The sequence below is a fragment of the Cololabis saira genome, chromosome 4 (assembly GCF_033807715.1).
Source record: "Cololabis saira isolate AMF1-May2022 chromosome 4, fColSai1.1, whole genome shotgun sequence".
Classification (NCBI taxonomy): Eukaryota; Metazoa; Chordata; class Actinopteri; order Beloniformes; family Belonidae; genus Cololabis; species Cololabis saira.
The window spans coordinates 31,424,526-31,435,461 of NC_084590.1; the positions used below are offsets into that span (position 1 = coordinate 31,424,526).

The 10,936-nt window shown below is 46.1% G+C and overlaps 1 protein-coding gene across 1 annotated transcript; it reads right to left on the reverse strand.

Annotated features, from left to right (window-relative positions):
* On the reverse strand, positions 1–10,685 carry znf296 (zinc finger protein 296). Its single transcript, XM_061719423.1, has 3 exons — positions 10,497–10,685; positions 7,542–7,910; positions 1–2,983 (listed from the first exon to the last, which is right to left on the reverse strand). Exons 1-3 carry the CDS (start codon positions 10,546–10,548, stop codon positions 1,221–1,223), a joined length of 2,184 nt encoding a protein of 727 aa, XP_061575407.1. The 5' UTR covers positions 10,549–10,685; the 3' UTR covers positions 1–1,220.
* Between the last annotated feature and the right edge of the window lie 251 nt (positions 10,686–10,936).

Consider the following 10,936-nt stretch of genomic DNA (forward strand, 5'->3'; position numbering starts at 1 on the left):
CACGCACACACGCACACGCACACGCAGGCTCGCTTGGCGACCCTCCACAAAACTCCAACCAACTACTTTCACACCCGTCAACCCTGGAGTTCAACAGTGAAACAGACTTTTTTTTTATTTGCACAATCACCACCAACATGCAGCATCCATAAGTTAGGAAAAAAATCCAACTCAAACAGGGAGGAAAAAAAAAACCAAATGAACAAAAAAATCTGAAAATGGCTGCAAAACATGCACAAGCTTTAAGCGTTCTGGCAATTTACAAATGTAAACAATAAAAGAAAAAAAAAACAAGGATTTACTATCACAATAATATATAGAGAAATAATACACACCCGTTTCACATGTAGGTAAGATTGCTGTTTTTTTTTTATGCATAGAAAATAATTATACAAAAAGATCAGTAGACCAGACTTTAAAGTCTTCATACTTACATTTATAAAAATTAGAAAAAAAACAAGCCAACAAACAGAACAGGAATGATCCATGCGTACTGTCACAAAGTCAGGAGCGCAGCCTTGCTTGGCCCCGTGAGCCTTGTAAACATTAAGTGACAAGTGTTGTGACAAGCAAGCTCCTTTAAAAAGAGGACTGTGAGACACTGCAGGCAGACAGTGTTTGGATTCATTTCAGCCCTGTATCTGCACAAACATCTTTAGTCTTTAAAAGGTCCTCTTAAAAGAAAACGGCAATGTAGCACAATATGGCCTCTCTCCATTCATTGGTGTTGAAGAGATCAACATCATTCTATTGCTGGGCTTTTTTCTTATTATCTCTTTTAATATGTATAACGAGTTCTGTGTATTATCTGAAGCTGTGAGCCGTCTTCCAACTGTCCAGACGGTCACCGGGCAAAGAAATCACACGTCTTGTGCATCCTGCGCTACAACATGGTGATCGGCTTCCTGCGTCGGTGTGGACTGTGGCGGCTCACTTCCTGTTTGCGAGTTATGGTAATCTCCCTGTTGAATGTCATGGCCTTGTTTTTCTCTGTGGTCTGAAGAACTGTAGGCACTTAGTTTCAATCAGCAGCTTTGCATACAGTCAAGAGCAACTGTTGGCTGCTGGGTGCCTAAGTGCTGGTGGGGAGGACGGTGCCGTTCGCGGCCGTCTACAGTGCTGCGACTTTTGAAGAATTTCAACTAAACCGTCTTTTTCATTGCATGGGTAAGTGTAATCTTATGCAGTGCTATGTTACTGTGTGGCTGAGAAAAAGGCTCTCAGAGCACAGAAGTCAAAGCTAAGCTTGCCTCTGCACCGCTGTCATGTGGAAGAGTTTCCACTATGGCTGGACTCCTTCTGCCCTCCTCAAACTTTCCCTCATTTACCTCCTCTCCTATCGCCACATCACTCTGTATTTTGCCCTCCGCGTCCATCCGATCCAAAGCGGCCTCATCCTCCTCCATTTTCACCACCACGGCTGCTGCTGCTTCTCCAGCCCTCAGAGCAGCTAAAGTGTCTGCGGCGCTGGCCTGTGCGTACGCCCCGACGCTTGCGTGACTCAGGCCGTGAACTTTCTTCAGATGTTTTTCCAGGGTGGCGTAGACGGTGAAAGGCACGGCACACAGCTGGCACAGAAAGGAGGCCTTCGCCCCCTGGGCGCCGTGGGTCTTCATGTGGCGTGTCAACTTTGAACTCTGCGCGCAGGCGTAGCTGCAGAGGCCGCAGCGGTATGGCCGCTCACCTGTGTGGCTGCGACGGTGCACGGTCAGGTTGCTGCTGTTTCTGAACTGCTTACCACAATACTCGCAGGCCTCATCTTTCTTCTTCTTCCCTGTCGAACCGGCAGATGTATTGTTGTTTCCTCCAGCGTTGGGTCCTCCTGTAACACCCCTCCGGTCGTTGTCTCTCTGCCACTCCTGCACAGCCTCGCTGAACTTGGCCGAGTTCCATTCCTGTTCTCTGTCAATGAGCTCTCTTCTTTCATTCTCCCACTCGCCGACTCCTCGCGCTCTGTCGCCCGTCTCTGGGCGTTTGGGGGTGCAGTTGCCGCTTGCGATGCCGCTCTCACCGCTGCCTCCTGTCTCTCCGCTCTCCAGCGAGCCTTCGGAGGGGCTGGCGCAGGGTGAGGCGTGCTGGGGCTCCCCCTGCCCCTCAGCTTCCTCTTCACCTCTCGCTCCTCCCTCTCTCTGGTGCTGGTACAGCCTCAGCAGCTCCCCGTTGGGCGGTCTAGCCTGGGGAGGTAGCAGCATTAGACCTGAAGCTATGGAAAGGTGTTTGGGAAGGGTGAGGTCCAACTCGGAGGAGCCCTGTGCCCTAACATCTGTACCAGCCATCCCCTTCCCCATGATTGCAGCTGGCTGCATCTGAAGCCTCTCTCTCACCCCTTGTTTCCTAGCATCCTCTTCCATGGTGACCATCTCTACCAAGTCACATCCACTTGCTCCACCTCCGGCCTGTCGGTGCTGGCTCCTTATATGACGAGCCAGCTGTCCGCTCTGAGCGAAGGCTTGTCCGCACACCCCGCAGTGATAAGGCTTCTCGCAGGTGTGAGTCCGGCGATGGGCCGACAGGGAACGCAGTGACGGGAAGTTTTGATCACATAGCTCACAGTGGTAGTCAGCCTGGAGAGTGCCGGTTTGAGGGAAGGGGGAAGCTGCTGGTGGAGATGAAGATGGGGACAGTAAAAGGCCTTGGGGTGAGCTGCCGGTGCCGTTACTCCCCACGGCTAGCTCTCTGAGTCGCACTGAAAAGTTCATCGCCTGTTGGTTAGCCATGGAGGACGCGGACACGGCGTGTATCTGACGGGAACGACGCAGGAAAGAGGGCTGGAAGGCTGAGGCGAGAGCTTGGTTCAGGTGGCTCGGGTCCAAAACTGCCGCAGGAGGTTTGTGATCTCTTCCTCCCACGTCTGTGTCATCCTCTTCATTCTCTTGGTAGATGCTGAAGGAGTGTGTGTGCTGAGCGTGCTGCAGGAGCGCCCATGCAGACACAAACACAGCTTCACACTGCTGGCAAGTGAAATACGGGGGCTCCTCTGGCCCTGCAAAGAAACATGAACAGAGGAGCAGAGGATAAAATGCGATTAGAAGGAAGTCACGGATGTCACACTTTGCAAACGTCTTCATTTTCCATCAGGATACAAGTTTCGTCAATTAAAACCAGCTTTATTAACTGGTGTACATTGCAATTAACTTTCTCCGTGTATCCAATGGATACGGAGTAGCACATCTTTCATTTGGAGTTTCCACTATTTTCCCTCCTGTTTGCCATTTTTGACCTCCATTATCTCCTGAAGAAAGTTTCTGAATCAAAAAGAAGTTATTCTTGTTTTTCTACAAGTACAGTATCGCTCAGTTAAGGTCTAAGCAAAATAAATGTGGTTATCAGATGGTGTACGCGACAAACTGTATGTAACAGATACAGGGAACTAGCCCACAATGACATAACCTGATCGTGTATGTTTGAAAGTATCATGTTTGGAGATTTGGTACAAACCTGCTCAGTCTTTTGAAACCTGACACCATAGGAGACTGGTGGGACTGACTGACAGTGAAAATATACTAGTGAAAATATACACAACCAATGTACTGTTAATACACCTGCAGCTTTAAAAAGAAGAACCTAAAGCACTCCCAAGTTTAAGCAATCACTTATTAGGACTTACGGTCGTTCTATGCAGCTTTTGGAAGTTTTTTTTTTTTTTTTCTTTTTTAAACAAAAGAAGCTGCCCCCTGTTGGCCATTTCTTCTTCATATTGGCCTCACTTTTTTACGACGGAGTATTAGGGCCAAACAAAAAAAGGAAATTACGAGAATAAAGTCATAATGTAATGAGAATAAAGTCATAATATTACGAGAATAAAGTTGTAAAATTACGAGAATAAAGTCGTAAAATTACGAGAATAAAGTCGTAATATATTATAAATATATAAATATAACTTCACAAGATGCTCAATATTCCTCATTTTAACACAGGGAGAAGAAGCTCTTCCTGTTAGAGTTCTCATAAATTATATTCTCATAATATTACGACTTTATTCTCGCAACGTTACGACTTTATTCTCGTAATGTTACGACTTTATTCTCGTAATGTTACGACTTTATTCTCGTAATGTTACGACTTTATTCTCGTAATATTACGACTTTATTCTATTACGACTTTATTCTCGTAATTTTACGACTTTATTCTCATTATATTATGACTTTATTCTCGTAATTTCCAATTTTTTTTGTCTTAGTTTGGCCCTAATACTCCGTCGTACTTTTTAGACCAGGAGGCTTCATCTGTCAGTCATATAATGAAACGTATTGAATATGTGAGGCAACCTGCGTAACCGAGCTTACCCAATAATTACAAGACCGCTACCACTTGTCTCAGGGCTTGACTCGTGCACAGACGTGGTGTACTGAATCTTTTGTAGATTCTGATCTATTGCGCATCTACAGCATGAACAACCATATAAAACCAGCAGTTGCCCAAGTTCGCATTTGCAACCGCATATAATCAAGCCCAAACGAGGTATGGACTGGCACTTCAAAACAATCTGAGGACCGAGTAAAACTGAAGAGAAGGGAGATGAGAGTATAGGGATTCAACACGTGCTGTAATGGTTTTCAAATGCAGTCAGATAAACCCTTAGAAATATAAAAAAAATATTAATTTTAGCAACTTTCAAATGGTCGAGCCATAGAGCTGGCAGACCAGTCTCTGAAGCACTAATGTGGACGGCCCCGTGATGAAGGACTTGGCCAAAAAGGAGGGCAGACACAGGAAGAAAAAAATACATGGGAAAAAGTATAACCCAAAGCAGGAAAAAGAAATAAAGATCGAAAAGCTGAAGGGCCAACAGCCATGTGGCAAAGTAAATCTGGAGATATTTTTATATATGGATAGCTTTGTCTTCTAACTGAGAGCCACTCTCCAATTAAACTGCAAATTGCTAATTAGCAGAACGCAGAAAACGAACGCTTTATGTAAATCAGGCACTGACTCAGCCTGCTTGACAAATGAGGCCTTTCTGCATAAATCAAAATTGGAGAGAAGATCCCCAAATTGAGGGGAAAACAGTCTTTTACACTTTTTTTTTTGAGAGGTTCAAAGCCGACTCTGGTATAAGCCTCTTTCATGTTTCCTCAAGTCAAATCCTTCTGTATTTTACTGGAGGGGGGATGAGAGCGAAGATGAAAAAGAGAGCAACTGTTTCTTTCTCTTCTTCCCCTCTCCCACCCTCCCTCTGTCTGGAGACGAGAGGAGCAGCGGTGTTCGTGTCCTTTAACCTAGCCTGAGGAGAAACCCAGGAGAAGTTGAGATACTTCTTTTAAAAATAGGGTGAGAGGAGTGAGAGCGGGATGAAAAAAATGTTTAAAAAAAAAAAAAAAAGGGAGAGCAAAAGGTAGGTCAGGGCTCGGGAGATAAAAAGAAAATGAGATAAAAAAGATTGTAATGTAGTGCGGGGGGCCAAGAGACACCACAAAAATATGTCACCCCTTCGAATTGTACTTGAGACCCATCCTCCAACCCCGGTCCTCCTCACCCCACCGCCCTCCAAAACCCACCAAATCTTTCCCCGAGGCTGGGGGGGCTTTTGTCTCGGGGTCCTGGAGTGAAACACAATACCCAGCCGGTTTCTCTTTCCTTCACTCTCTCTCCACTCACTCCTTTGTGTGTGTGCGTGAGTGTGGGTGTGTGTGTGTGTGTGTGTGTGTAAGGATTCCCATTTGGCCCAGGGTAGCACTTGAATATTAAGCAGAAGCAATAACTACTAATTAAAAATGCAGATTGGCTGGGAGCACTAACGAGCAGCAGGCAGAATCTCTTCTCTCTTGGGAGGTAGAGGGAGGAGAAATGAGAGGAAGAAGAGAGAAGGGGGGGGTTGAAAGAGGGCAAAGCAAAAGTGTGTTGAAGATGGGGGGGGTGAGGGGGCGTCGGAGATGAGGGGAAAAAAAAACAAACAAGGAGAATAAATAAAAAGGAATGAGACAGATGCACACGTCTCTTCGGTAATCCATCCCGCTTACCCCCTTTTCTCCTCCGTCATTGGCGCTTCTCTCTTTTGAATACAGAAAATAGACGGAGGGCCGGTGTGTTGTGGGATAACCGTCCTTTCACTTTCAATCATCTTAGCACTGTCACATGCATGAAACTGCTCGAGATTCAAGTCAATCACCTCCAACTTAAAAGGGCAGCAGCTTTTAAATGAAAAAAAAAAAAGGAAAAAAAAAAAAATCAACTTTGTGCCACAACAGAAGCGACCAAACTTCTCCACAAATGTGACCAAACATTCATGAAAACAAAATTTCAGCCACACTTATCCACGTTTGCATTATTCATGCCATTTCCCTCTTCGTCTCATGCATGTGTTAGGTTTGTTGTATAATACTGCGGGCAGCAAATTACCAAACTGCTGTACTCTGTGACTGCAAGTGAGACACACGGTGAACGATGAAATACAGTCTTAAAGAAGAAAAAAAAGAAAGAAAGAAAGGGAGATGGTGGACAAACGGAAACTGTGCATGCAAGCGTCCCTCGAGCGTTACACAAAGGAAGGAACTGCTAACGCACGTGTGCATGACAGAGAGAGTTTCAACATGTGCAGAGGGGCACTTGTACCTGCCATTAGTTTGTGGTAAGATGCTGTGTCCATAAGCAATCACTTATCTGTCAGACTCCTAACCCTCTTTTCCACTTTCAAGACCCGCTGGAAAGCAACCACATCAACTCTCCATCTAGGACATATTTTTATCTGCTAACATGAAATTCTTCAAAAAGGATTTTAATGAGAATGCAGAAAGTTCTGATGCACCTTGGCGTTGTGCATCAAATTTGGCATCACAGGATCTACAGTCTCATTTTTGCTCATCTTCTCTGAGAGAAACTGAAAAACTGTGAAGAGAGACACCTTCAGGAAAAAAAAATGGCTCTAATGTGTTACACAGTTAAGAAGAGAGAGAAGATACGGAGTGTATGAAAACAAGGGGAAGAGGGGGAGCAAGATCAAGAAAAAGCAGGAGGAGAATCCCAGGAGCTCAGGTGGCTCAGCCCGGGGCAGAACAGTGGGAGATGGCTGAGGAGCTGCATATGATGCAATGTCCTCCATTTCGGTGTCATGACAGTGAGGAGAGCTGCAAGATCTGTCTCGCTTTCACTCTTCTGCCCGTTTCATGCAACGGTGCAGGAGAACAAACAAGACCGCTGAAACACGGCTGAGCTTCTGGGACGAGGCTTCAGTCACTGCTGTCCGGGTTGCGGCTGAGGCTGATAGGCAGGAAGAAACATGTTTACCTGGCCACTCCACCTCAGAGACCGACAGCCAGGGAGACGGGAAGGAGCTCAGGTGCTCGGCACAGAGCCCTCGGGGACCCCGAGTGCCCTCCGAATGTTCCTGACGCCTATCCTTTCCACACAATTAGTCTGCGTGTCACTAACTCACGCCGGCCTGCTAATGGCAACGGATAGTTAATGAGCTGGACTCGAGAGGGAGGAGGAGCGGTTGTTAAACGAAGACAAGGGTGGGTGGGAAAAAAAAATAAAACAAAACATAAAAACAGAGTCACTAATTAACAACCTGCCGCCTTCTTCTGCGTCCTCCACGCGCTCACCTGATTTGGTGGGCTCCGCCTTCACGCTCACGCCGAGCTCCTCCCCCCAGACTCGGTCCCTGCCCGTCCCCCTCCGCAGCTCGATGAAGCCGGGTCCCAGGCCGGCGCCGGCGGGCTGCTGGTGCCGGGCCTGGTTGGCAGGTGAGGGGGGAGTGGTGCTGACGCTTGGGGACGGGTTTCTGGAGCTGCACCCGCCCTGTTTGTGCTGGATGAAGGCCAGGATGTGGGCGAGGGGGAAGGCCTGGCTGCACTGGCCACAGGTTAGCAGGTCCCGGCCCTCGTCAGGGGCCGGCACCTGATGAGGAGGAAGGGGAGGAGGCGGGTGGTGGTCACCTGATGAGCCTGTACCGTCTTCCATATCAGGGGCATCTAGGGCAAGAGAAAAAGAAAAAAAAGAACATTTTAAAATGTATGTCCATTAGGGCTGTGCGATTAATCGATTTTAAATCTAAATCGGATTTATTAATCAAGACGATGTTAAAAAATGCAGCTGGCTGCATTACAGACAGAGCTCGTCTAGTCATCTTTTTTTGGTCAAGAAAATGGTAAATGTTGTCACTTTACTAAACTCAATTAACAGTATCTTTCAATTGCTCCTCATTCCCAATAGGGAAATTTATTTGCTATTTTTCTTTAAAAATAAAGATAAAATATTTGAAACAATTTATTCCATTGTCTTTTGTAGTTTTACCAAAAAAATCGAAATCGAAAATCGGGTTTTCAGAGAAAAAAAAAAATCTGGATTTTATTTTTGTCCAAAATCGCCCAGCCCTAATTTCCATCTATCTATCTATCTATCTATCTATCTATCTATCTATCTATCTATCTATCTATCTATCTGAGCCGTTTTTTAATGATGCTACAACGATTAGTTAAGTTTAAAAAAAACAACTTTGCATCTCAGTTATGAATTCAATCTCATTTCCCTTAAGCGTGACAAAACAAGACATCTGAAAATATAATCTTAAAACCTTTTTATGTCTACATGCATATAGATAACCAGTCCATGTGTCTGAAATGTCGATGTATGTGTCAAATACACAATGACGAAATGATTGTGGACATTATAGGGTCCCAGTTCATTTGATAACAGCAACACGGGCTGTGAATGTCGCTTTGTGACACACAAAGTAATGCTGACCTCAACTGAGCAACAGTTATGGTGATTCAAAGTGATAGTTTCAGTTATAAACTCAACGGGGCCAATTTGCTCGGCTAACACTGACCACTTCCTTTAACCAGTTACAGATCTGATCGCTCCGGCTGAGGCAGCTGGGTGCGGAGAGCGTAGCAGAACGGTCCATCTCAGCAAAAACATGTGTGTCCTGTTAATGCGCCTGCAGCCGAGAGCACAAATTCGAAGTGTCAGATCATGACTGGGGCTTTCACCTTTCACTCGAGTTAAAATGTTGCCTTACCAGACACAGGCTGTGGGAGTTTCTCAACAGGAAGTGGATTGCAATAAAAAAGAAAAAAAAAAAAACTGACTGAAGGTGTGCTAGATAAGAGGAGGCCCTGTGTTTTTGTTCTCATACTGGTGTGCAGGGCAGCTCATCTGATTTAACACACAAAAACCTGACTCAAGTCTCATGTGGTTTGCAAGCAGTGTTTCTTGTAAAAGATGCCTCATCTGAACCAAAGTAAAACTGTAGGTATATACACTACAGCCAGTCCCAGATCAGGGCAGGTAGAGCACTTGAGAGGAAAAAGTAGTCAGAGAGGGGATGGGGGGGGTCAGAGAGGCCTATTGCTCAACGCGGTCATGGCACACCTTGATGCCTTTGCTGTGGATCCACCTGCCCAGACTGGGCAGGAGAACATACGCGGACAGGTACAGACAGTACAGTCTGAAGTCGGATCTCGCTGGTTGTTACTCAAAAATGTCACCTTTCCTGTTTCAGGGCTGTGCTGTTTGTGCAGACTTGCAAGGCGCGGTCACGCGCCTGCACGCACGCACCCACACACACACACACACACACACACACACACACAGGGTTGAGTCAGGGCCTGTGGTCACACAGGACACGCAACACTGGGCTCAGTGGAGAACTGTAAAAAACTAACATGGCTTTAACTTCATGTCTTCATCTCATTTTTTTATTTTTTATTTTTTTTTTAGCCATTGCCGTTTTTCTACTTTATAAATGATCTCAATAAAATGAAATGGGGAGGAGATTTGCAAATCGATTGGTAATAAAGTCTTATCCAACTGTCTCATAACGAAAAACTATTGCATGATATGACGCAGTATATTGGCTGACAAGAAAAAAAATCATTTATTTCTCTAAGGCAGATGAGTGAAAACCTGTCACAAACCACCCAGGGACAAAAACCGAGACACTTCATCATCCTCTAACGTGGAAATATTAATAATCGTGTTCGGACCTGTAGCCTGTGAGAAGAACAGCGTGCCAATAAACCGGTCCTTCCTCTGGAACCGCTGCAGCAACAACACACATCAGGACAAACACCGACCCATCTTTAATAAACATTTCCTGTCAACTTCACAAGCAGGATCAAAAGATCGGGTGCCAAACACAAAGATACTTTTTTCGGGAAGTACCTTTGCTCGACAATTACAAAACGACGCGCTCATCCTCCTCACAACCCCATTATAATAACCATTATGATAATTGGTGCCAGCATCTATCCGCACCACGCGCGCAAAATTGGCAATAAAGCGAAAAACCTGGATCTGACTTGACTTTATCACAGATATCCTCGTGTGGAAACATCCACAAACATCCGTGTGCCAGCCAGGTTCCCAACGTGCCCTCGCACTCCAACCTCCGGCTTAAGGTGCATTTATGGTTCCGCGTTACGCTTACGCCGTAGGGTGCGCGTCGCCGCGTACCATTACGCCTTAACCTGATTATGGTTCCGCGTACCCTACGCCGTAACCCTACGCCGTAGGCTCTGCGTCGATTTAACGCGGAGCCATAATTGAGGCTTTACCTTGAATTGCGCTCAGGTGCTGCGGTCTGCTCCCAAGTTTGCGCCTGGACATCACGGCGAGCGTTTGGCACCTTTTCTGGGTCCCCCAAACTCGAGCCTGACCCCCGTCAAGATGCTTCTATACCGATAAGTTCACGGAAAGTGGAGCGGCAGGGACGGACTGATAAGACTGACTGGCCTCCGCCAGGACTTGTACTGAGCAGAGGAGGCAACGTTCAAGTTCAGCTGCTTCCCCCGCAGCGGTGCAGGGCGCAGGGGGGCCCGCCCCCCGACCTGACCCCGCCCCGTACCGACAACCTTTACCACTTTACTTTAGTTTATGTCGGGCATGACATCACAACAAAACTATACACATAAGACAAACATCAAAATAGCTTTTATGGAATTAAAAATAAAATAAAAATGAAACGAATACACTGTTCAAAGAAAAGTTTCCAACA